The sequence below is a fragment of the Haplochromis burtoni genome, unplaced genomic scaffold (genome assembly GCF_018398535.1).
Source record: "Haplochromis burtoni strain Fernald_Lab_line unplaced genomic scaffold, NCSU_Asbu1 Contig_18, whole genome shotgun sequence".
NCBI classification, from domain to species: domain Eukaryota; kingdom Metazoa; phylum Chordata; class Actinopteri; order Cichliformes; family Cichlidae; genus Haplochromis; species Haplochromis burtoni.
In genome coordinates, this window is record NW_024582379.1 from 2,483,425 (window position 1) to 2,511,146 (window position 27,722).

The 27,722-nt window shown below is 39.7% G+C and overlaps 1 protein-coding gene across 1 annotated transcript; it reads left to right on the forward strand.

Moving 5' to 3' along the window:
* Positions 1-2,820: 2,820 nt before the first annotated feature.
* On the forward strand, positions 2,821-26,737 carry LOC102311416 (guanine nucleotide-binding protein G(q) subunit alpha). Its single transcript, XM_005916226.3, has 7 exons — positions 2,821-3,893; positions 13,866-14,050; positions 17,640-17,794; positions 17,915-18,043; positions 18,705-18,834; positions 19,613-19,766; positions 21,824-26,737. Exons 1-7 carry the CDS (start codon positions 3,758-3,760, stop codon positions 22,012-22,014), a joined length of 1,080 nt encoding a protein of 359 aa, XP_005916288.1. The 5' UTR covers positions 2,821-3,757; the 3' UTR covers positions 22,015-26,737.
* Positions 26,738-27,722: the final 985 nt, after the last annotated feature.

A 27,722-nucleotide genomic window follows, 5' to 3' on the forward strand; every position in this document is an offset into this window, starting at 1 on the left:
AAAAAAAAGAAATTCCATCCAAAATACAAGTTTGCATGTTTTTAGTGGAGGAATTAACACTGGTGAAGCATTATGGTTTGGCAGCATGGAACATGGTTTGTTTTAAGTGAAATCTCCTCATTAAAATCAATTAAACTTGACAGGTTAGAAAGTCACTGACCTGTGGATGACTCTCCCTTTAGAGGGCCGGTTTGTAGACATTTATTATAGGCACAGGCTGAATAAACTCCCCAAGCTGCAAATCTGGGACACCTCAGACAGGTCTCTGGACACATAACATTAATTCTACTACTTGAAACAGTTCTCCTTTTTACATCTTTTATTCAGGTTCTTCTTCAGTCCTTTCTTTCCCAGTTGCAGTGAGAAAAGATAAGATCAGTGAGGCTTCATAAACTAGATTTGAACAAATACATCACATGCAATTAACCACTGAGTCACTGACACGCCCCATTTAAACGGTCTAAATAGGCCACTTAGTTAGGTTACAATCAACACTGCTCAATACCTATGTGAGATGACCTCAATTCTAACTTTTTTTGCTTGCAGCAAAAGGCTTAATTGTGTATAAATATAGTTACACTTTTACAATATAACAAATAATCCATGTTACTCCAATGTTTAAGAGTTTTCTAGTATGAATGTGTATATTTTTTCTCTTACTTTGTTCTCTAAAGAGCCATTATCTTTGTATGTACGGAGATCACAACCAAACATTGCTATTACATGTATTTTCATATTTAAAAAATGTTTCGAGGATTACTTAGCTTCCTTAGAAATTCTTCCTTTGAAGTTCCTTAGCTCACATGTACTATAATTGCTTTAATGTGTTAGTAGAGTAAGGCAAAATTTTAAAAACGCATAAGGTGGCTTCACTTTGCTATAATCCCTAACTCAGACTTGATGGTGCAAGGCCCATTTGCTTCACCCATGTTACGCATTGCTGAAAGCATTAGGAGTGTACTGTACAGTTCTTTTTATGAGGCAGTTAAAAAGTCACAAAATCTCGGCAAAACAGCCATCTAAAACTCATGCTTTCCATTTTAAGGTTTTAGATAATGATAGTGGCATGTGACTACATGGCTCAAATTAAGAAGTAAAATGGAAACAATGCAGAAAAGAGATTTAGGCTCAAGATCTTGATCATTGTAATGCTTGAGACCTCAATTCGAAACCCATTCTCATAGGCAGAATAATAAAAAGTCTCCTGTATGCTCAGGAGCTACTTAAATGACAAAATTCAGTTACTGGAGATATCGTTCATTTATAGCATTGAGAGAATAGTTTTGTTGCTCAATGGTAAATGGTAAATGGACTGGTTCTTATAAAGCAGTTTTCTACTCTTTGTGAGCACACAAAGTGCTTTACACAACTCGCCTTATTCACCCATTCACACCCATTCATACAAGCACTTTTTCCTATGCTTTTTCTTTTTCTTTTCAATGTGACAGCTTTTGAAGGTGCTCCTGGTTTTGATGTCTAATTGCACATGATTCACATGTGTGCTTTTCATATGTCTTTACTAAATGCCAGCTGAATTTGTTTATCTACTTATGTTGTTTTTATTACAGCTTCTACTATCCTCTTGGCCAGGTCTCTCTTCAAAGAAAGATTAGAAAAAGGATATAACAAATGAAAATACAGAAAAAATAACACCTGCTGCATAACTCTCCAGATTGTTTGAGGTATATACAAGGGCTTGATTTAATATTAAAATTTGTTTGGTGATCTGAAAAACGCAAGTGTAACAAATATGCAAAGAAAAAAAAAGAAATCAGGAAGGGATCCTTCATATTCAAAGTGGTGGACATGAAGGATCTAACATGTCGAAAAGCGCTATATAAATGCAATCCATTAAATACTGCAGACAGGCCTGGTTTCCTTTGAATTTAGTGAAGTTTTAGACTAAGATTGACACTATTGTTCTTAGCAAGGGATTAGACCTAGAATTGATATAATAATGGCTGTAGGTCAAGAGGTAGAGCTAATAATTGGAAGATTGGTGGTTCGATTCTTGGCTGCTCTAGGCTGCATGCCAAAGTATCCATGGGCATGACCAAGTTGTGTTCACTGGAGTGTGAAGTTACATTGAAAGCACTTGGAAGAAAAAAAAGGTTTTGTGTAAATGAGGAAATTTGTATTAAGTATTTTCAGCCCTCAAGTAGAGTATACTCTATGCTACAGTATGTATACAATATGTTTTTGATAGACTGTAAGTCAAAGCTTGGAAAAAAAGAAATGTACCACAATTACACCACACCACAAGAAGACAATATTGAACAAAACACAAATATAACCCTCCAGTTGACTTAAAGGTTAGCTGGAGATCGCTCTAAAGCGTAGTGATGGTGTGACGGACCATTAGTTTTAGACAGGTATAAATATGTGAATAAAAACTGCATTTTAATGACGGTGTCAAAGAAGCTCATAAAGAGCAAAGAGTCTAACAGCTAAGTTAACGCCTCAGTGCCTCGCCAAAAATAGCACAAAATGACCTTCAGAGTTTACTGCAGTGCCGTTTGATTGTATACTGTGTAACTATATTATGTCCACTGAAACACAATCAGAGTGTGCAAGGTTAACTTCCACTAGGCGCTCATCACGCAATCACTAAAACATAAACTGTACTTCCTATGGCTCTCCATAAGGACCTCCTCCCACCCAGTGAGAGCACACACACACACAAGAAAAAAGAAAAGAAAAAACAGGATTGAAATGGAAACTGTAAAACAGAGATATGAAGTCCCAACATATCCCGTCATACGCATTTTCTATGCCACAGGTTGGTGTATAAATGACTTGTGTGGCGTTTGTTTGACGTGACACTCCCCCTTGGTCGATGGGAGGCCGACGTCACCCTGCCAGCGGAGGAGTGGATGGCCTGTGCAATAAAAATACATGAAGAGAATTGAGGAAAAGGAGAAGATTGGCCGGGGGGAAAGCAACAACACGGCTGTTATTCCTTTCTTTACGTTCCGCTCGTGAACCGTGGACCTGAGCTCCCTTCTGAGGCGCACTGGGATGTTTTTTCGCCTCTCTATCAAGAGCTCGGGCAGAAATGCTGTGTTATGTGCGGCTTTCTTGGCTTTTTGAGCGCACCGAGAGAGATAACTGTACTATATCCCAGCCTAGCGGATTGGAGTGAAAGTCCGCCATATTCTGCCTTACCACGCCCGGGAGTCGAGCCATTGGAAAATAAACGGACAGCCTTATTCATGCGTTTTTCTTGTTGCCCTTATCCGCAGACGGTAACCTGAACGCGAGGGATTTCGTTTAATGAAAAATATCAACATTGACGACTTTGAAGAGAGGGTGGCCCGGCTCGGATGACAATGCTTAACGAGATCACACTGAGCAGTACGGAGGATGTGTCTTAAAAGGATCTGTTGATCATATTGAGACGGGAAAGCAGATTACACCTATTAAGATTGCACAGATATTCCACCGAAACCGCTTTGGACTGTTGTTTTGAAGCTGTCGGGAGGCCCCAGATAAGCGAAGCAGGGGGAGGGGGTGGGGGGGGTCAATAATTTCTCAAATATCTAATTTTCCTTTCCACCACAATCTGTGCGCTGTTGGGACTCACTATAAGGGCGTCCACGCGTTATTTCACCACCAGTAGGCCTGTATGAGGACGTTATTTGGCATTCACAGGCCTGTTTTTTTTTTTTCTTTCTTTTCCTTTCTTTCCTTCTGCCCCTGAAATCTGGATGAATCACTAAGAGGGGAAAGGAGTGCGAGTTTTACAAAAGGAGAGAGAATGACCCTGGAATCCATAATGGCGTGTTGCCTCAGCGAGGAGGCGAAAGAAGCCAGGCGGATCAACGACGAGATCGAAAGGCAGCTCCGCCGGGATAAGAGGGACGCACGCCGGGAGCTGAAACTGTTGCTTCTCGGTAAGCTCGACGGGGAGAGCAATGCCAAGCCCGCATTCCTCTCTCACTAAAAATGCCTTTGTCGGCTGTAGGGAGTGGGGGTTAATGGGGTTTCCCCACCTGAGTGAAGTTTGGGTGGTAGGGTAGAACTATCTCGGTGTTATGAGTCGAGTGCACAGATTGGCAGGTCAGCAGAGGGAGGAGATGCTGCCCAGTAAGGCCTGCATGGCTTCCACTATATTAAAAAAAACCACCTGATTTGAATAACTGTGACTGGCTAGTGTCGAGGAAACAAATGAGCGCTAGCTCTCCATTGACTCCTCCATGCTCTTTACAGGTTTGACAACAACCTGTGCAGCCAGATCTTAAGGGGCCCATCCAGGCGGTGTGCTTATAAGAGTGCGGCTGGGCCAAAGTCTGCGCTTTATTGGGCACAATCAAGACAGTTTTGCAGCTTAACACATAACCCTGGCAATCATTATATCCCAGATATCGATGTAGAGTGAAAGCTTGGCCACTTGATGTCCTATAATATGTGTAAACCTGTGTGTGATGGTATGCTCCTGCATATTATATTGTGGAATATTAAATTTCCAGACTAACAGCAGTATTCGGTGCAATACAGTGAGTAATGTATCATGGTTTTAATAGTAACATTCTAAATTGTTATTTAAATTCTTTAAAAAACCCTAAATAATGACATTGGTAACTGTCTTTGCAGTGTTTGGTTGTAAATGGGGGAGAAGAGGGCAGATCCTGTTGAGCAGCATTAGTCATACTGAAGAAATGTGAGGAAAACAAGTCATCTACTTACCATCCCGGTTTTAATTAGATTTTCAACAAAAAGCCCATTAGATGTGATGACTGTGGTCCTGGTGAGTGGTGCCAGAAACCTCGCTTCCTGATCTGCTGCTCTCCTCACTTAGTTCCTTAGAAAATGCAAGAAGGCAATGGTCTAAAGTACATTTAGGCCCTTAGATCGCAACATTGCCTCCCGAGTGATGCTTAAGAGGGACTGGATGAGAGAAGTTTACACCTTTGGCTGCTGGTTAAAACAAAACAATGACATGAATCCTTCTTAAATGGATTTGAAGGAGCTCACTGCCACCACCCTTGTTAAATAACTGTGCTGCTGTTGCCCCTTAATCTCTCATAATACACCACAAGTTCATTGTGCAAATTCATAAGCAGTCAGTGACCTTAAACAACAAAGTGTGTGCTATTTGAGGGCAGCTGTTTCTAATAATCTTGTATTTATTTAATCTTTAGTCAGTAATGTGTAAAAATTTGTCAGCCCAAAGTGAAAGGGTAGGCTGTTGTATTTCAGAGGGATTTACTTTACTTTAAAAAGATATAAAGTGAAATGGAGCATGATTATATAGAGACAGGAAAACAAGAAACAGCAGCACAGATTTTAGACGGTAGTATAGACTTTTTTCTGCTGTGTGGCTTTTTCCGGAGTTATAAGAAACATCTAAGGTTTGAGCATGGAGAGGCCGATTAGAGTATGAATAGGAAATGCGTTATGCTCAAGGCTAACCTAGGACAATAGACCTTATTAATCCTTGTAGAAAGTAGCGGCATTCATAAATACAATAGGCAGGCATATGCTTGAGCATCTAAAGCAATCCTGGATAAATTAACCATTTTATTTTTGGACCTGATTCAGTATATCAGCTCATATGCAGGGCTCTCAGTTCACAATGATTGTTTATTTATTTATTTATTTGCGTGTGTGTGTTAATGCACACAAATACCACTTCTATTACAAGTGGTCAAGTGAAACCGAGGAAGATGTGCATATGTGAAGATGTGTGCTCTATATGACTGTGTCACCACAGATGCTCTGTGAACTATTATACAGTGACAGGATACGGCTATTCAGTTTTTCAAGCTTGCTAATTGCTTAATTTCCCCGATGGATTTGACCACTAAACTCTCCAAGTCAAGTTCACTAGTTTTCAGGATGACCATCAGTGGGCTTTTCAGAAATCATCTTGGCTTTTAAAACATCACTTATAATCTTTCAAAACCACTAATTGCTTTGTGTCTACTGGGATCGTGTATGTTGAAACGCAGGCTACACAGCAAATGAGAAGATTGCAAGTTTTTAATCCATTCCTCAAGTATCTCATGTCCATTAAGAGCTAACCGGATAATGGGAATGTTCTGAAATTAACACTCATTTAACCTTATTGGATGACTGAGAATACATTCGCAGCAACAGTGTAGATGAGTTGATTCAGTGGGAGAAGGGCTTGATATGTTTTTCTTAAAAGCTGTCAAGTATAGATGTTGATTAATGATAGGTCAAATACTGGAGAAACCGATGGTTTCTCTCATATAAGTGACTAATAAAGACTCTAGTTAACAAAACATTGATATATATATATATATTGTGCCTAAATATTTCATCCATACATCTATCAATCAATTTATCCATATCCATTCCCTGCTGCTTATCTGGGTTCAGGTTATAGGAACAACTGTCTAAGCAGAGAAGTCCAGATCCTCTCTCCCTCCAACCGCTTCCTTCAGCTCAGCCTGGGGGACAGAGATATAATCTCTATGTCCCCCAGGCTGAGTTGCTCTGAAACCTCTCGGTAGTACGTGCCTGAAACACCATACTTAGGAAGCGCCGAGGAGGTAATTTAGTCAGATGCCCGAACCTCCTCAATTGGCTCCTTGTGGTGTGGAGGAGTAGCAGCTCTACTACTCAACCTGTTCTGAATGACTGAGCTCCACATCTTTATCTAAGGAGAGCCCAGCTACTCTTTGGAGAAACCTAGTTTCTTCTGCTACCATCTCATCTACAGTCTCATTCTTTAGCTCATGACCGTAGAAGAGGGTAGAGACATAAATCAGCAGTTTTGCTTTCAAACTCAGCTCTCTCTTCACCACTACAGACTATCACGGCATCCACATCGCTGCAGACATGACCCCAATCCGCATTTTAGTTTCCCCAATCAACTCTCGCCTCACTAGTGAACAAAATCCTGAGATACTTAAACTCATCCACTTTCCAGCAATTTGTCCCTGATTCAGAGTTGTCATAATTTTCTGGTTGAGAACCATTGCATCGGACTTGGAAATGCTAATTCTCATTCCTGCTGCTTCACAAGATCTCATCTTTAAGCCACTCAAGCAGAAACTATCCATCACTTGACTATGCCTAGAAATTGTGTCTATAAAGGTTAGAGTTAGTTACAAAAGTTAAAAGTTAGAGTTCTTGGCAAAGTCCAGCAGTCGACCGGGATGGAGTCCAGTTTATTAGCTGGTATTATACATCGAGTCTTTGCACTGCAACTGGTATTTTTCAAAATCTACAGTTTTTACTTTGACAGCAAATGGTTTCCATTTATGGCTTCTGTTGCACTTTTCACAGTTTCTCTACAAGTTGGAGAGTAGCTGGAGAGTATTTTTAGACAGGTCTGCCTTTTTATGCAAACTACAGGTAACCGCAGCAGTATGCTACCAATCAAAGTAATCATGTTTTTGCCAACTGGTTGGGGAGTACATGACCCATCTGTTCCCTAGAAAAAGGTGGGTCCTGTGAAAAAATGAGGGTCACTGTCTATTTCTAGATTCTAGGCCTGTAAGAGTGGGCCTTTTAGCAATCATTTAATCAGCGACTGCTATCAACCTCATGCAACCACTTTAAGCCACCTGATGAGTTCTCATTTTTTATCTTAATAACTATTAGTTGCCATGGACCAGTCTCTAAGCCTGTGTGACTAGGACCTTATTCACTTTAGCCTATATAGTCATCACGATTGTCATACAGCCAATATGGCTTACTAGTTAATGTCATGTGCTTAGTGGTCTTGGCTGTGTATACCTCAATAGTCAAAACGGGATTTAGTTTTGACTATTGCTAAAAATGTTTTGAGTTCAGAGGAGAATGACCAGACTGTTTCAAACTGTTAAGAAGACAACAGAAACTTAAATAACCTCTCGGTACAACCAAGGTGTGCAGATGAGAATCATTGAATGGTCTACAACAGCAGAAGACCGCACCACGTGTCACTCCTGTCAGCAAAGAACAGGAAAGCCTATGATTCACATAGACTCACCAAAGCTGGTTAACAGAATATTGGAAAAACATTGCCTTGTCTGAGTGTTTTTCTGTTGCAACAGTCAGCTGTCAGTTAGAATTTGACTTTAACATGAACTTATGGATCCATCCTGCCTTGTATCAGGCTTGGTAGTGTAATGGTCTGGGTGATATTTTATTGGCATTGAACATGAATGAACTCACTGTATTCAAACGGTTTCTGTATCCCAATCCAATAGAACACCCTTTGGATGTGGTGGAAAAGGAGATTGAGATCATGGATATGCAGCTGACAAATCTCAGGTCAATAAGGACCAAAATCTCTGAGGAATGTTTCCATCACCTTGTTCATTCTATGTCAGGATGAGTTAAGGCAGTTCTGAAGGCAAAAGGGGGCCCAACCCAGTAGTAAAGACTTTAGCATCATTTTATGGAAGGGGGCAAGATTAGTGCCACGCATTTAGCGTCTGATCCAGTATGAAATATGATCACAGTCTACTCTTCCATTCTGTTATTGTTTTTAAATAATGGCCAGTTGGCCTTTGAACTGCTGGATATATCATGTCATCTTTTTTTTTTTAGCTTTGTACTCTATTAGATATTTTAGGAAATTGTCTTAATTGGCACATAAACTCTTGAATTATGGCAGGAGCAAAAACCTGTTTTGCGTTACATTGCTGGTTTAAGGTCAAAGACAAATTGTTATCAGCTCATCCCAGAGTCCAAGTGGCCAAATTTGAAGAAACCCATTCAAAACTCTTGGGCTGTTGTGGGAATCTAGGCATATTTACTTTATCTAGAAAATAATTTGTAGATTAATAATAGATACCACTAATAATAGACAATTCTTGTTTTATCATTGAGGTCTGAAGCGTCTGTTGACTCTGAAATGGGTTAAACATGACTAATTATTGGGCTTGTCTACATTTGCTAAATTAATTTAAAATTGCTCAATTACAAAAATGGCACGACCCAGCTCCAATCCTTAAGGGACCATTGAAACTAGTTTTTGGTGCTTGTCCCCCTTTACACACTTTCACATGCATGCCGAAAATTAATTTGTAGACAAGTGGGATGGACTCGAAACACGAGATGCCTTTACAACTTAGGTTATAGATTTACCTCAACAAACACAAAAGATATATTCTAGAATGTCCATTTTGAACAAATAATTTTGAAAATCATTGCATCAGTGCTGGTGTGACTGGGTGAATGAGGCAATTTGCGTAAAGCGCTTTGAGTGCTCAGAGTAGAAAAGCTCTCTGTAAGAAATGGTCCGTTTACCATGTTGTGTCATGGCTATGACTGAACAAAGTCCAGCCCTACTTATAGCGACTCTTTCACCAGCACATGGTTGTTATTGTTAGAGGAATGCCTAAAGGTGTCTTATGTTTTGATTAACGTATCAATCAGTGTTTAAGTCATTTTTATTCATTTCAAAGTCATTGTTTAGCTTCCAGATTTTATGATAGTTGGGTCCACTTTTGGACAATTTTTCAAAATTTTGCCTCCAAAATTGATTTTTAAGTTAACGTGGATGTGATTGAAGGGCAAAATTTCTACTTGAGATCAAGCGACTGACTTGGCCATTGAAGAATATCCCATTTCTTTGCCTTGAGAAACCTTTGGGTTGCTTTTGCAGTATGTTTTGGGTTATTTTCCATTTGCACTGTGCCCGATCAGTATTGCACCATCTGATTGAATCTGAGGAGATAGTATAGCCCTGCACACTTCACATTTCATCCTGTTGCTTCTATCAGGAGTCTCAATAAATCAACAAATACTTGTGACAGAGTCAACAAAGTCTATTCAGTGAGACAAAGACTTCAGTGAGACTGATTGTTCTTGAGTTAGTCAGAAGTTGTATCGTAATCAAGGAAAAAATGCAGTCATGCACTTTATTTGTTTTCTGTGGTCTTTCAGGTCTCTTGGTGTATCTGAGCTTGTCAGTGCACTCACTCATTTTAAGCATGTGCCGGGATTGTTGTCAACCTCTTATTGAGAATTACAGTAAATAGGTACCAAAAGCAAGTTAAGCACTTGGAACCAACTCCAGATCTTTTTTACGCTTTTTGACTTAAAAGTATTTGCAATGCAAAAGTGCTGAAGAAATTGAGAATATGGTTTAATACGGCACCTTGATACACCCCAGCAGTTCTACTGAATTCACCTTTCTATGGAGTGTTTTGGCTCTTTTCAGTCTCTGCCATTAACACCAAATTGATCCGACTCCTATAGGAGTGATTTTCTTTAGAACCGTTAAAATATAAATATATCTGTTTATTGTTCAAGAGTTTTAAATTCTCTTAATAAAGTAAGGTTTATTTTATGTACTTTCCTGTCATCCAGTTAAGATTGTTAAACACAGTGAAATCCCTGGTCTGCAGTGGTAGTCCTACTTACAGCAGTGGTCAGTTATGCACATGTATAACTGACCTTAGTCAGTCATAAGGAACTAAATAATGAACTAAATATTCACTTATCATTTCCTGAAAGTATTTACTCTCTTGCATTTAGTGTTAATGTATATTTTGAATACAAGATGCTGTTAAAATTAGGGAGCTTCTGTTATTTGGTTAGTCAAATAAATGAAATGTAAAAGCTCCTATCAAAGTAACTGAGAGGGAGAAGATTGAAATCCAAGTCTGTCACTCTTGTAACTGTACAACAGCTGAATAGTTTTCACTTTCAAATTTAGGACCAAAGAGCGTCTGAGTTTTGTTAAACTCTCATTAGTAGCAAGGCTGGAAATCAAGGTCCAATAATCTATGCCGATGAGGAACAAATCGAAAGTATTTGTAAAAGTGAAACTGGCACTCAGCCTTCGTGTCTTAACTCTACTTAAGGTGCTGCTAAGAACTTGGAAGTGAGTGACTTTCTTTTTCACTCATAGAGTCAGTTTAAAATGAGGTACGTTCTTAAAATGTCTGCGCACTGCAGACAGTAATGGAGTTTGGCGAGTCTTGAAAGCACAAAGTTCAAGACGTCATTTGGCCAGTGAACAGGAGAACTTTTAATTATCCTTTTGATACACTTAAACCAAATAATAAGCACATCTTAAGTGTGAGTGCTGAGTATCTTCAAGTCAAGTTTTAAATGTCCAGGGTATTTAATAATTAAAGGAAAAGGAAGACTGAGCAGCTTGTTTTTTTTTCCTTTGGTCTTTTGTCTTATTGTGCTTTTGCTTCTGAGTCAGACAACTTTCATAGAACCCGTGCCATGGCAGATGTAATGCTGATCCATAGACACCATTACACACTTGGGTTAATCTGGGGTCGCTTCATCGATTGGAAACGTGACTCAGCAGCCACTAATGGCCAGAAGACAGTCATACAGAGCATATTTGCTGTCTCCCTATCTTTTTCAGTGCCTGTTATACTCATTGGTATAATGGAAAAGATCCATTAAGACAGAGATGCGGTCAAGCGATTATGATTTCTTTTCGAGTAATTGTGTACAAATCTATGAAGTAATGTGTGTAAAAATATAGCATTCTTGTAGGAGAGTACTTTTTTTCTGTGACAACCAGGATGATGTCATCGGCATCCATCCATTTTGCTACCACTCATATGGATCCAGCTAGGCATGCTAGGAAAAGCTGCCAAGACCTCACTACTCTCCACCACTAAAGTTCTTTGGGGACTTTCCCATGCAGGCAGGCCGGGCAGGGTCTCCACCCAAAGCATCTTACCAAGGAGGTACTGAGAGTGCATACTAGACCAAGCCTGATGATTGGGATCCTCACCCAGAGCATCCACTCTACCCACCTCAGACTCTGTGGTGCTAATTCTGTCACCCACTTCACTGGTGTTAGGAAAACATGTTTTGAATGTATTATTTCTTAAAATTAGTTAAAGAATTACTACCCATTATTTAGGTTATTGTAATTGTTAACTCCCAGTCATTAACTGGAACAACAAGGTAAATAACACTATGCTGTTTGGACAGCAAATACAAATCCAAGTCTAAATCATAAAGCATAGGCTTGTATGAGTTTTGCCTTTCACCCAATTACAGCTTAGATGGGCTTCAGCCTCCAGTTGTGACCCTGACCTGGATAAGCAGTTGAGAAAATGGATAAATGGACAGATGTGGTTTTCTTTGCTTTGTTTAGTGGAAAAGAAACCATATGCATTGTGGTATTCATCAAATTAAGTTGAATATGCATGGAAAAACAATGTATTCTAATACCTTTCCTCAAAGCGACATTTATTAATTTGGAGAATGATTGCTACCTCCCTGCAAGCTTCTATTGGACTACACTAGAAAGCCTGCTTTGGCTTCACTTTTGTTACAAAGAAGTGCAGCATATTCAGACTTCTATAAGAGAGGCGCTCAGTTAATATGCACTGCAGCACACATGCAAAACATACATGTGCACTCCTTTCTCTTGAAGTTATCCAAGAGGTACTAGTCAAGACTGCTTCACTGGTCTGCCAAGATTCTCAATGAACCAAAGGGAAATCACACCCCCAGTTCTTCACACCCAAATAGTTCCTGTCACCGCTGAGAGGACAGAGATGTTGTTCTTGGTCTGTCACCAGACTAAGCAAACAGGCTGGGAGGAAGAGTAACCAGCACATAATATCATATGTGTGAGTGCATGAGTGGATGCGTTCATATGTGTATGTCCGTGTGCATGTACTGTTCATCTGTGTGTATAAATGTTTATTCCAAGACAGGATGTTGTTGCAAAAAGCCACGATTCATCTTAGGATAGGAAATATCCCTATACACATATTTATGTTTGTAATTCTGCAAGAATCCCTTTCATTCACCATAGTTACTTTAATCAGCTTTTCATCATTAACAATGGACCCAATTACTGGGCAGTGTAAAAGGGGTTGCTAATAGCTTTGTACCCATAAGAAAATCATGGATGGATACTGAACATGAACATTTGGCTTTGATATTAAGCAGTTTATAAACTACATGGTAAAAAGATTTTTACCATCTGATTGTGTCCATATCAAAGTAGAGCAGTCAGTAGTCGGTAAACTTAAAGCAAATGAAGCAGGTTATCTCTTACTGTCTGCTATACTGGGAAAGAGGTAATTTCAGACAGTATCCGACTTGATTCCTCCAGCACTGTCTGAAGTTTGAGGACTGAGGACTCCTTAATATGCAACATGAGTATGGATATCGTCTTCAACCAGCAGTTTGTGTTGCTCCATGTCAGGCTGTCTCTGTTACAACTTTATAAAGTAATCCTGCCTGTTTGCTTGTTCAATCTTCCTCCGTGATGTGAAATATAATAATGCAGCTTGAATAAAAAAGGCTGTTAGACAGCGGCGCTTCGGCATTTTTAAAACCGTTTTAATTTTTTACTGTGGGTGGATTGCTGTGGGGTACAGGTAATTATGGAATGTGAATGGAAGAGTGTAGTTTAAATAACTAATTTAATGGCAACATCACAAGTTTGTTTTTGTCATTTTCAATGAAAACAAACGCTACACTGCAGAAGTCTATATGGATTTTTTTTTTCTTTTCTTCTCTTGAAACGCTCTGACAGCCAAGTAAGGATCTTACAGGGTCCCTTCTTTTTTTTTTTTTTGCTTTGGTTTATAGCAGCTAATTATGATCTGCACTTGGATTTCAGCTCTGCCCCTATAAATGGGGCAAATGCAGTGCAATCAAATTTATTTTATATCCATACAGCTATGGCAATCTCATGGTAAGGATGTTGTACAATCAGTGCCGCCTATGTTCTGTATTTAGACCACTGGCTGTGCAAGAAGCCTCCCCTGCAAAGTTTTAATGCCTTTTCTCTAGTTAACAGTAGTGGATTAATTTTTAACAGTGAAAATAGTCTTAATGTCCATTTAAGAAGCATGACTGCCGACACAGAAGACGACACACGTCGTCTGGTTAAATGACACTTTGCACAAACCTACTGTATATATAAACTCTGTGTTCCCTTTTCCTGTGTACTTTCTCAGGCACTGGGGAAAGTGGGAAGAGCACATTTATCAAACAGATGAGGATTATCCACGGAGCCGGTTACTCTGATGAGGACAAAAGGGGCTTCACCAAGCTGGTCTATCAGAACATCTTCACGTCCATGCAGGCCATGATCCGAGCCATGGAGACGCTCAAGATCCCCTACAAGTATGAGCACAACAAGGTAAATGGATTCTTTCACTCCAGCTTTTCACGTTCTCCAACTTAAATGGCAGTTGATGGTGTCAAACAATTAGAGAAAGAGAGAGAGCGAGACTCTACGATGTGTTACATTGTGCTTGAGTATTTTTAGAGTGCCGTCTATCTTATTTGTAACAGCCATCCATAATCATTTCCTGTCCTTTTATAGACTTCCTGTGTCCTTAAAACACTCAAGTACTCATCACGCCCTTTTGAGTATTTGTGTTTGCATATTTCCTTGAAATCCACACATGCATATATGCACACCATCCCTGCTTCTACACTACTACCATACCCCACACTACTCGCTCAAATTTCACCTTGCTCTCTGTACTTAACACTTCAGCAGAGCCTCTTTGTTGTAGAGGAGTTACCCTGGTGTTCACAGCTTTGGGAACTGGTACAGGGAGTTTTTGCTCAAAGTTTCTTCCATGTGAAAGTGACAAATTAAAGGAAATGATGCTTAGGAGTCCACACCTTGGCACAGCTACTGTGGTCTTCAGTTTCTCTGTGTCAGACTACAGTCCAGGCTGATGTTTAATGAAAGCCTTTTTTAGAGATGTTGTGTTTGTTATGTCAGTGTTAAAATCAGGTGTTTTATTCATAATGCACAAAACCAAATGCGCACTTTAATGTGAGAGCATTTTTGGTCTGTCCCATTTTATCAGCGTTGTCATTTCCCTAAAATACATGTGCAAGTAGACCACTGGATCCCATTCATTCCATTAGAGGGGTGCAAAGTTGTTCCAATGCATTCTTTTTGGGAACCGCTTTAAGCGTTGCATAATTAATACTGATCTGGACAGCTTAGAACTTCTTGACTGATTGCACAGTTGCATCATTTATTTGTATTTTAAAGTGAGATGTGTTCACCCAGGTAAGAGGGTTCCACTACGTGTTGTTCAATTATGTTGGCGGTTTTCAAATAGCACGGAAATCTTCGAAAGTTTGAATAACAATGCTATTCTAAAGACATTAAATTCGTAGTGCAAAACAACACATCTTTTCCCCAGACATGCAGACTGTAACGAGCGAGGAGCCCAGCCACTGCTGTCGACCAAGCGCACATTATATGACAATCAGTGCAACCTGCGAGATTTAACATGACATCGCAGCCGTGCATGTTTATGCAGATGTGGTGCACGGCTGTTTTCACTTCCCGTCTCGTGTGTGCATTTTCATGAGGAATGAAACTGATTGTGGTATATCAGTTATGCATTTTCACCATTATTTTGCCCACTTTAAACACTATAATTCAGAATATGCTGAATAAATATAATGCTTTTATGATCTATTTTTATGAAACTAAATGCAGGTGGGTTTCTGCTTCAAAATTTCTTCCTAAGCTTTTGGTTCATTGTACAGTTCTCATTCCAGTTTACCGCCATGTCTTGCACACTGCACATCCGCCATCTAATTTATAGTAACAGTCAATTTGAGGTTGATGTAAAAGTCTTTTAGGACCTGTACTAAAGGGTAGAACTGACTGTCTAATGAAATCAGAGCTATGTGCACAATGGAACCGTGTAACCTGTCATAATTTGTACCCAACATCCCTCTACTCTCATATACATACGGGTAAAATGGGAAGTATTTTATCCTTGACAAAAGAATTGACTGACATCACAAGGGAAGTGAAAATGAAACCCATCAATTGTGTTTACAGTGTCTTTCTGGGCTTTTATAGTAAATGTCACTCTCACAGTCTTTCAGGCCCACCCTTTTAAATAGGCCTCAATCTTCAGACCCCAGTCTTCACATGTCCGATGTATGCACGTCTCAGTCATGTACTGTAACTCTGTCTCACACTAGGTGATCCACACTAAAAACAGAAACTGTGTTTGTGCTGGACTTCAAGGCTTGTAGTGGCAGGTTAAGAAAAAGGTCATGCTGTGTCTGCATGTAGACGGTCACTGATTTGTAAAGGTTCAGCACGAGTGGTTAATCTGCTGGTAAAAAGACTTGTTCTGTGGCTTTATTTATGTTTTCAATCTGCCAGTTCTACAGTCAATCACACAATCGCTGTAAGCAAGGACACTATTTTCTGATTGTGTCCAAGTACTGTTTACCCTTATCTTCACGAGTATCACGTGCAGTTTATTGACAGGCATTCTTGTGTGTCTGCTACTGCACAAACTTTTTTTTTTTTTTTTTTTCACAATCAGGAATTCAGTCTTCAGTTAGAATGCACTGACTCATATCTGTGTCATCACAAAAGATTTACTCAGCCATATTAGATTTAGGAACTTGCTGAATGGTTTTATCCAAATAAATATGACAACTGCAAAGTTAAAAGTAAATCTATTCTTTACATCTCTGGTGGGGCTAAAGCCACTGTAGACAATATAATTGATGAACATGTGTCCCACTTTGAAGCCTCTGGATGACTCTTTTTTTTTTAGTCTCCGTTTGGTTTAGAAACTGAATTTTAAGGAGCGAGTCTGAAACTGACTGATTGTCAGTCATGAGTTGTTAGCCAGTGAGTCTATCCCAGAAAATCCTTATTTCCAAAACACAATATGACCAAAATTTACAAAATGGACAAATTTTTTGATTTAATGAGACCTGAAATAAATGATTGCGGCTGTAAACCGGAAAAGTGCTTACAGAGTTCGAGTCGGAGAGCTGTTCTTTATGAGACCAGAAAAGTATTTGCAATCACACGCCTCGCCCCCTGGTGGCCATTGAGAAAAATGCAGTTTTAAGGCACTACTGCTTTAATTGAGCTCCCTTGTTTAAAAGACGTCTAACCCCACTTCTTTTATGGAGGTTTTTGTCCATATTACATATGGAAAAACAATACAATTTAAATTTAGAAAAATGGATTCCTCCCATGTACCTCAGAGTGGTTTGTTCTGTTATTTTTACCCTGTTTACAGTTAGTAAAGTAAAAAAGGAAATGTGAGGCACTGATATTTACATTTACCACACAGTGAAATTAAACAAATTTAATCTCTTGTATTACAAGCATTTATTAGCACATTGCATCACCATCTTGAGTGGGATCTGGCAACCTCCAGTTGCTTGAGGAAAATGTGCATCAAGTCCTAACTCACGTTGATGGAGGCAGAAGGTCTGTTAATCTTAAAATCTGAAAAGTTTTTAAGTTTTTTGTTTCTGTATTTCACTTATGATTGAATTTTCAGATTCAATGCCTCCCCATTTCACACTCATGGAAGCACCCATGCATGACATACACAATGCAAACATTACGTATCCGTCCTAATCATCAGGAGTAGCTGTGCTGCACTGTTGCTCAACACTTCAACATTCAGTCACGTGTTGATCTCTTGCCATAGGACACAACTCTGCTGTGGGAATCTGGGCCGACAAAACTTTCCGCTTAATAGGCCCAGTGGGATTTGTGCTTCAGATATTAGGTCCATGCTGAGCCCCGGGGTGCTAAGAAATTTCTGCATATAGAATAAGCGAGTGAGAGCAGAAAATACACCAGTGATAATTAGGACTGTGTAACCTGTGCAGTGATTAATTTGTGTGTCTCTGTGTGTATGTGTGAGAGATACTGAATGCTTGATAAAGTTTTGATAAGTTAAGTTTCTGTTTTCCACCAGGCTCACGCCAACATAGTGAGAGAGGTAGATGTAGAGAAGATCAACAAGCTTGAGAATCCCTACGTCGATGCAATCAAGAGCTTATGGAACGACCCGGGCATCCAGGAGTGTTACGATCGAAGGCGGGAATACCAGCTCTCGGACTCTACTAAATAGTGAGTACAGCCGTTCAGGAAACGGGCGTCAAACTGTTCAACAGATTTCTAAAAGATCTCAGGAAAGAGATTTGTAGTGTCTGTGAGGTGCTGGATTGTTTTTACTGCCTGCCTCCTCAGTTACCTGAACGCACTGGATCGGATCGCTGAGCCAGCCTACCTTCCCACCCAGCAGGATGTGTTGAGGGTTCGAGTTCCAACCACAGGCATTATTGAATACCCATTTGACCTGCAGAGTGTCATATTCAGGTGAGATCGGATTGTTATTTAAAAAGTGAAAATGCAGTGCTGTGTCATTATGTATAACAAAAGCACAACCACTGTTCACTGAAATGGTGTTGTGTGACTTTGTTAGAATATCTTAATAACTTGATGGAGCTATCAGCTGACCTCAGGAAAAGGAAATGAAAGTAAACAAAGTGTTTTCGAGATGGGCTCTCAATGCAGCGAGAATACATGAGTGCACTCACTCTGTGAGAGTTTGAAGACGCTCAAGTAACCTGTGGACTCTACTGCCTTTAGAAAGAGGTGCACATCATCTGATGGTTATACTTACAAGTAAGACTGGGGATTAATATTTTATATGCAAGGAGTTTGATAAGCTTATAAAATATTTAAAAAGAATATTGTGCTTTGTTAATGCAGGTATTAAACTATACTCGATACGTAATGGACTCGCAGGTTCGCCTTTTAAGTTTATCAGATGTTTTCCTGATTATTTTATGTTAATAATCTGATTGAAATCCACTGAATATCTGATTCAGAAGTGGTCAATGGCATCATCACATTTGATTTGTCTTGGGCTTTCCCTTTATTAAACAACCTGCATCAAGGGGATTAAGTCAAAAGGACAACCACACAGACACTCCCTGTGCTTACGGTGACGTTGTTCTCTCTCCTGCCATGGCAGGATGGTGGATGTCGGAGGTCAGAGGTCAGAGAGGAGGAAGTGGATCCACTGCTTTGAGAACGTCACGTCAATCATGTTCTTGGTAGCCCTCAGCGAGTACGACCAAGTTTTGGTGGAGTCGGATAACGAGGTGATTTGTCCTTTTATTTTATTTTTTTAGAAAGACCAAGAGAAATTTCACCAAACTACCGAGAGATTAAATGGTTTAAAGGATGCTCTCATAAATTCCCATTTGAAAATCCTTATTTCATGTGACATAGGAGATTAGTTGTTTGTAAAGATAAAAGCTTTCCCTATTTAAAACAATGGAAATCAGGTTCTCGGGCTGCTCGGTGGTGCTCCAGCTCTTTTTCCCTTGTAAATGATCAGCCAGCTGTTTTGAATGCCGCCTAAGGCCACGTCTCTTTCTTAAGAGGAATCGATGTGTCAGGTTTTTTTTTTTAAGTGTATTAATGAGCAGGTGTGCGTTCATATGTGTGTTGTCTGTTGCTGTTTTGTTTTTTTTCTCACGCCCATCTGTTTTCCTCCTTTTTTTTGCCTGCATATTGTGAAAGTAGAAGACTGACCAGCTTCACGACCTTTATAATCCAATAGCATTAGATAGTTTTTATTATATAATATAAAATAAGGCATTCTGCTTTGTGCTTTTGATAAACAGCAGCACTGAGAGGTGTAAGACTCGCTATGAGAAGGGTTGCTTGAAATCAAGCGCGAGGGAGAAATTAAAAACATGATTGCCCTACTCTCTCATCTTTACTGCTCTCCCTCTGGTGCCGTGAAACGGTTATTAAAATCTGCACTTAATCAGGTTGAAGGACTGGTTTTTAATTAAGAGACTAACTCTCTCTCTGTTTTCTTTCTTTATTTCTGTCCTTCTGCCCCCTCCCATTCACATATACTCGGTGTAGAACCGGATGGAGGAGAGTAAAGCTCTGTTTAGGACAATAATCACATACCCCTGGTTCCAAAACTCCTCAGTCATTCTGTTCCTCAACAAGAAGGACCTGTTGGAGGAGAAGATTATGTACTCTCATCTGGTTGACTACTTCCCAGAGTATGATGGTGAGTGTTGAATGATTGAAGAGTGCTCGTACCAAAACACTGACAGAGCTTACGCGAAGCCCCAAAATCAAGACTGTCGAGGTGTTTTTGAGTAAAGACGTCATGTTTTGTTTAACTCTGAAACATGTGCACAGATCACCTGCTGTGCCATTATTTTTGTTAGGCTTCAGTCACACAGCAACTTCCAGTCAGGATGGAAAGATGTGAAATCCCCGACTGGATGGTCAGAAGTGGCGGAGGTAGCTAGGTGAAATAAATCACCAAGGGGCCCTGTTGATTGTGTCGGTCAATAACAGATGTTCGTAGATGTAGAAACACTTGCAGAGCAGTCGTAAAACTTAGAAAAAAAGTGTGATTCGAACTGGGAATAGAGGCTTTTAGTCTCCAAAGTAAAAGTGCCTCATCACTGCAACCAACTTGCTTTCAGACTTTTACTTTGAAGGCAAACAGTCTTGATTTCCTGTCTGAGCTGTGCTCATAGTTTCAGTATCACTCAGCAAGTAAATGCCAAGCTTTTGCAGATAAGTCGGCGTCCTCTATGGAAACTACGGACGGCCGTGGAAACCTGCAAAGCAATGACGAGGTTTTCGGTATAACATCTACACCTCATTACAACCGTTTTCACCTAGCCACTGCTAGTAACTGCTCACCACCCAGTGACCGGTGGTTGTCAAGGGGGGTCATTGACAGCTCTCCATGCAAGTGTGACTGGGGGTCCATTAGAACTAGTTTGTAGAGCTGACAGGTTAACCATGGCAGGAAATTTCTGCTTACAGTATAATATCTGATACACAGCTTTTAATGTATCAGAGTAATCTCTGCTATTTTTCTTTTTTTTTATTACACATATTTGATTTAAGGAAATAAATGCCGAAAAAATATTTCAAACCCGATATCAAGTGATGCAGATTTCAAGTGCTTTAAAGTGGCCCTTTTGTGCTAATGACAAGGTCATAATTTTATTTCTGGAGTGCACTAGAACAGATTTAATATGTAATTCTTGCTCCACATTAGTTCCTGTCTATTTAAAGGCCAGCTATGATTGGTCACAATGACAAAAGCATTGAGTGTTTCTCACGTACTGCATCATTGGTGCTATTTCTAACTCTGTATCTGAAAGATCGTTCTAACTGTAAATGGAACTTTGAGCACGAACCTTTGTAAATGGGGATTTTTAACAGATTACAACGTCTTGGATCAAATATAAGACTTCAAGCAGTGCGGAGAATTGATGGAAAAATGCCTTCAGCGTGACAGCTTGTTTACATTAGTCATACATAATTTGACAGCATTACAGCAAACAGTGTACTACGCTACCACATTTGCCATGCACTGTGCACCATGGACTAATTGTATCGGTATTTTACTGTTGTGGGGACATGATAAAAGTACATAAAGAAAGTGTTACAGCATTCAAAGCTCATAGCTTTGGTATTTTAAAGTGTGCAGCTTTAGAAAGAAAAGAAAATGATGTTAGACTGAAGCTTAACTGGTTGCCCCATGATATTCTCTTTCTTATGTATATCTGTTAGTTTTGGGTGAGCCAAATAATTAAGCCACAGAAGAGAGGTGTGCAAACATTTCTTCTGGGAAAATGTAACAGTATTTGCTTTGAATTTTGCCCTTTGTAGTTTTTTGCACCAGAAACTTACTTATAAGATCAGTAATTTGCGCTCCTGCCATTGACTCAGCATCACTCACATACATGTAGAGCTTAAAAAAAACAAAGTGTACCAATTAACACATAATGTGAAATGTGCACAGGTAGAGATTTGAGGGCACGTCGCTATACTGCAGTGAGTAAAGTTTTCTAAGTACTACCTGAAGCTCCACAATGTTTTTAGCTTGAGCTCTAGGGCAAATAAAAATCTTCGGCTGGCAGACCTGAGATACAGTCATGGTGCGTAAATTGGAATGATCCGACAAGTATGGCAGGGAAAAACCATGAAAAAAAACAAAAACATGGAGGATCTCCACACTGATATTATGAATGATAAACAAGCCGTAGTAATTTATAGCTGTGCATATATACTGATCCACGATATTCCCCCATGCAGGTCCGCAGAGGGATGCCCAAGCAGGGCGAGAGTTTATCCTCAAGATGTTTGTGGACCTGAATCCAGACAGCGACAAGATCATCTACTCTCACTTCACCTGCGCCACTGACACAGAGAACATCCGTTTCGTCTTTGCAGCCGTCAAAGACACCATCCTGCAGCTCAACCTAAAGGAGTACAACCTGGTGTAGAGCAGGGCGGAGCAGGGTGTTCCGATTGCAGGCCCTCAGCACACACTGACTGATGCAATCTGTGAAAAGATAGATCATATATACACACACACATTTAAAAAAAAAAAATCTAATGGTTGCATAATACTAATTTATTTGCTGTCTGCTGATCTCTTGACTCCTCGAGGGGTGAGCGAAGTAAATGTTATCTTGCTATTTAAGAAGTGATGAAAAAGTGGGGACAGGATATTCGCGAGGGTTGGGTGGAAGGCGCTCAAATGAATGCAGTGTGTTTCTGTCCCTCCTGCCTTTTTTATAAAAAAAAAAAGAAGAAGAAAAAAAAGTTTGAATTCCTTTTTTAGCCTTCTTCCTTACCTGTTGTTTCATTCTGAAGCTTCATCATGGGCGTTTACCTGTTTGCCCAGCAAGGAGTGATAAGTTAGATGGCTTCATTTTTTAATTTATTTTTTTAATCTGATAGACTGATTGGCAAGTCTTTTGATGAGTAGGCAGAATTTGTGATCTCTTTTAAAATGATTTAAAATTCATTTAATATATGCGAGTGGCTTAGATCTTTATTAATCTACTTTGCATTGGCTTTTGGTGCCATTCAGTGAGTCGAGCATGTGTTTGGAGGGAACAACCCAAGTCGTGTGTCAAGTGACGGTCGTGTCATGGTTTTCAGCTGTCGATAGAAGTTGAGAAATGTGAGTGAAAAAGGCTTTGAAAATTAAAAAAAAAGAAGGAAAAAAAGCTTTGAGCAACAAAGTGGGGAAGCACACAGGGACTTCTGCTTTGTCGTGTAAAGATGAACCATGGCAGCGGTCACTTTACACAAACTGAAGGGAGCCGAGGAGGTAATAATTTATCAGACGATATGTTTAAATGATTATGTTCAACTGTGCCACATTAACGCTTTTTATTATGGTAACATGTATATTTATTGCCAAATGCCAAAAAAAAAGAGTGAATGAGTGAGAGGGACAGAGGCCCAGACTCCACAGCTGTTCACTGAAAAGAAAAGTGTTGCAGACAGGAAAGAGCAGGGCTAACAAACACTGACTGACTCTACCGACCCGACGTATCGACCCTGGAGGTTTTCTTTTCTTTCTTTTTTTTTTTTTAAATACATTTATTTCATATTTTTTTGAAGTGTTCAACACAATCTGCGGTATTCTTCCCACCCCCGACACACCGACCCAGCATGGACTAACCTGAGCTACAGCAAGCTCGTGGGCTCTGAAAGAAGGGGCAGCTACACCGGCGCAGCTAAACCCGGCGCGTTGAACTGCCTAAAATTATCCAATCGCAACCTTGCGCCGTGGGCTGCAGGCCCCTCCCTCCAAGCCCGCGCCAGCCTGCAGACTTATTGAGTCGCATTTTAGCTGTATCTTTGTAATTGTCCAATCACAGCCCGGCTGTCTTGACTGTTGTAGTTGAATAGCAGTGGAGAGTAAATCTGGCTAGTTCCTGTGTGAAAGGTAAAGTGTCGACGTTCAGTTGTACCAAAGTGAGCCCTTCTTGTTTCTAATTGGCATTTCTGATCTGCAATCCTTCATTCCCCGACTTACTTTGAGTACTTTTTTTATTTTTATTTCTTTCGTAACACTTCCCTAGATCATAAGCCTGTAATTAACATTTATTGAGGCATAGTGCAATTATGAATGCTATAATCATTGTACATACATCTCTCTCTATATATATTGCAGCATCTTTGTTGGCTTTTTAATCATTACTTTTTTTGTTGTTTTTATTTGTTTTGTTTGTTTGTTTTTTGGCAGATTGAATGTGCGGTATTGAAAATATGTATCTATGTAATTGTATTGTATGTCTAATGGCTAATTCGTTTATGGAAGGAAAACAAAGTTATTTACATGTTTGTTTTGATTTGTTTTTGTAAGAGGAGAATGTAAATTTTGTGTTATGGCAGTTTGATTTCTCAGCGACGAAACATCGTTTAGCTTCAGAACTGCAAAAAGAGGAATATTATTATCCGAGAACAGATCAATTGGTGTGCCAGTACTAGCAGTTTTGTTAAATTGATTTTTATATGGGAAAAACACACAAAAAAACCCCAACTGCAAACTGAATCTAATCTACAGGGCTAATTGTAATAGTTTAGTTCTTAACTGGCTTCAGGAACAGAGCGCTCGTCACATACGTGTAATGACGTCTTCTCTTGCCCATGTCTTTTACGTTTCGTTTCTTTTCACCGCTTTTCAACCAGTATTGATTAACAAGCCTTGCACTTCCTGCACACTTCTCATCCCCACTTCCACCACCACCAAAACCAACCTGCCTCCATTTGTAGCCAAACTGTTTTGTAGTGCAGGAGCGGGAGGTGCGGGCAGGCAATCTGTCGCTTTGTGTCTGATTTTTTTTTTTTGATAAGAAAAAAAAACCTGTGTTACAAAGTTGTAATTATCTTTTTGTTTATGTTAATGGGAATGCCAACATGTTGTTGTTGTTGTTGTTGTTGTTGTTGTTGTTGTTTTTCCCCTATTCTCCCAGATACTGTTAAAAACTCAGTACTGATTCCGTGTACACAAAAGTGCAAGAAATGACTTAACCAATTGGCCTGATTAGCAAGGTGCTTTGTTTCATTTTTACTTGTATTATTATTTTTTTTTACTTCATTTCCACCTTTGATTGCCACTGTTTCACCAGAATGTACAGTATTATTTTAGACTTTATTTATGAAACGACAGCATAAGAGAAAAATACAGTTCATGTGTACATATTGCCTTACTGAATAAGCTGTGCCTCAGACGTCCCATGTGAGGCACCTGTGTTTTTTCGAGAAGTGAAGCTAGTGCAGCCGATATTGTCCTGTTGTGCAGCTGGAGGGTTGTTCAGGGTGTTTTTTTTGGCTCAGTGGTCTTTTCCACTGTCACTCTGTGCTGAAAAGAAACAGCTTTGAAGTGTAGCTCTCATGTAGCTAATGTCACATAAATACATGATATTTTATGCACATTGTGACTGAGTTGTAATCAGAACACGCTTTCTGTTGTTTTCATAATGTTGTCACATCAGATTCTTGTCTTAAAACCCACAGCAGGGTGCGTCTTAAGGCACGGAGCTGCCAGATTAAAGCAGCATTTGCTCCTACGCATCAGGATGTGTAGAATGTGCTTGAAAAGGTGTCACAATCTGGACTCAACCCACCGGCGGCCACCTGCTGGGTGTTGTGTTTTTTTTTCCACATTTGGCTGTGTTTTGGCGTCTGCCAGCCACTCTGGCAGGTTACCAGCCCTCGTTTGGAGGTCCTGTTGTTTTCAGGTATTTCAGCTGGCTGGTGAAATTCCATACATGGATGGTTGAGTTTGGCAGGTGACAAGTTAATTTTCAGTGATATGATTGAATTCAGTGAAGATCTTACAGTAACCACTTATCAACAGCCAGGCCTAACAGGACTGATATTTGGGGCCAGTTTGTGTCAGATGTTGCCAGGGATGAATGTTTTGAAGCTGAACTAAGATTTCAGCTTCATCAGTGCTAATGATCTTCAATTATAGATTTGCAGTGATATCTGATTTTGTTTCCCTGCTGTCAAAAGGTGGCTGTTCACACAAACCCTGCTACTTAAAGGGACAATCCTTGCTTCAAAAATAAACTAAAATAAATAAAAATAAACCACATTTTGCTTTCAGCATACAGAACAGCAACTGCACGCTTATGCGAGCCTTAAAAAAGGATCTCGGATCAGCTGAGATTTCAGCTGATCCGAGATCTCACGTTAACGTTTAGATTTTGTCAGACAGTGAATAAGAAATATATCTCAACTTGCAGAAATGCACATTATGGGCTTTGTCATAAATGTGAGCCACGCAGGACTTGTTTCCAAGATTTGCGAGGGTTGGCGCTCCTGTCATTGTTTGGAGTGAGCACACGTGAGCTATGCTGAGCCTGGATTTTCCCCTTTAAGAGAGCCAAGACTCCAGCTGACGTTGACATGGTGACACACATTGTCGGCCACCTCCGCTGCTGTTCAGAGTTCATGCAGTATGTTCAAGAGCAGTACAGTGTTGTGTACAGTACACTGAGAACTAAAGGGTGGGAGGTGGGAGTGAGAGTGGGGGAAAGCAACCCATAAACTCCTCTTTTACTGAAGTGTCAGACACATCATTTTTATTGCTTTCAGCTCTGTTTTTTTTTTTCTTTTGGGTTTATTTGCATCCGAATCCTTAATATATGAAGTTTGATGACCATTTTTGAAATAGTGTTATGATGATCTCCAATCATAATTGTGTAAAATTGTTTCCTGTATTCATAAATTCGCACTCCTTCAACTTGTTTCTGAATGAAGCAACATATTTCTTTTCAACTCTTGTCGACTGTGATTTTTAAAAACCTTTTTCCTGTGATCACCTCTACACTGTAGTTTCATTTCGATGTTTTTGAATATGTTTGATCAGGTCACCCGAGTGGTTTTGAATTTTAAATACAGTTTGTGTTACAAACTTCTGCAAGCACCAAGAGCGTAGTTTAAGCGAATCTTGTAAAGTAGAACTAAACCCTACAAAGGCCAGTTTAATGGACCGAAGATACTGTAAGGCTCACCACTGAAAGGATGAAATATGAGGTCTTTTTCTCTGTCAGATGGTTAAAAAAGATAGACGGGGAGAAAAAATCAGATGTGGTCTTAATTCACAATCTTCATTTTAAATGGGAGCGAAAACTTTGTTCTAAACTGTTCCCACTACATGCTCAGCTTTGATGATAAATGGAGAGTAAACTGCCTGAAGACTGCTTGTGATTATTTGTTTTATCTAACACTAATTTACAACTTTAGTTGTTTAGTTTTCAACTTTTTCTGAGAAAAAGAAAAGGGTTGGTTAAGTTCAGGGTAATGTTTTCAGAGAATGCTGTTTTATGATTATTAATTATAATCTGGGGCCATCGTGACTCCACCAGTGTGTGTGTGTGTGAGAGAGAGAGTGTGAGAGTGAATGAATAGTGGAATTGTAAAGCGCTTTGAGGGCCCCGAAAAGTGCTATATAAATACAATCCATTGTTGTTATTATTATTATTATTATTATTATTATTATTATTATTAATATTAATGAGACCCAAAGAGCGAGAAGTGTTTACTGGCTCTGTTTCGGGGAGAAACTTGCTTCTTTTAAAAGTACCACTTGAAGGGTAGAACACTTATTTAACTTCATATCCAGAGTCTTAGTACTTCTTTCTTTGTGAACTGGAAAAACAGTTTTCCAGGCATCTTAAAGTAAAAAAAAGAATCCTCATATTTTAATTAGTTGTTATATATGTGAACTTTTCGCTACTTGTGATCATTCGACATATATACTGCCACCACTGACTGCTTATACTCTGGATAAATGCTGTGATTACCTCGCTTATATTCTCAAAAACCCTGCTGCAAGATCACAAAACGGGTGCAAAACACTCATTCCTTCACTGTTGGCCTTCCCGCCCTCTAGCGGGCGTGAGGGCCAGCCAGAGGGGCCCTGCCTCCTCCCTGCTGCCGAACTGCTAAATGCGTTTCCTGTCCCTGGATCTCATGAATTGCGAGTGTGATATTATAGAAACTTCCAAGGAAAGCGAGCACAGCATGGAGCACTTCCAAGAATGAGCTATGGCACTCCATGTCCGATTAAAACTCATCTACAGGTGAATTCCTCATCGCTCACCGTTTCCACAGGTTGTGGCAGCGAACTTCCCATTTTATCCTTTTCTATTTGTAGCCGGTGCCACTCCCTCCCGATTCG

What these genes read in the sequence shown, in the direction of transcription:
- LOC102311416 (XM_005916226.3), top strand. Translation starts at nt 3,758, where the DNA reads ATGACCCTGGAATCCATAATGGCGTGTTGCCTCAGCGAGGAGGCGAAA. An exon ending in TGGTGGAGTCGGATAACGAG is followed by an intron (nt 18,835 to 19,612) that starts GTGATTTGTCCT and finishes TACTCGGTGTAG; the next exon opens with AACCGGATGGAGGAGAGTAA. An exon ending in CTACTTCCCAGAGTATGATG is followed by an intron (nt 19,767 to 21,823) that starts GTGAGTGTTGAA and finishes TCCCCCATGCAG; the next exon opens with GTCCGCAGAGGGATGCCCAA.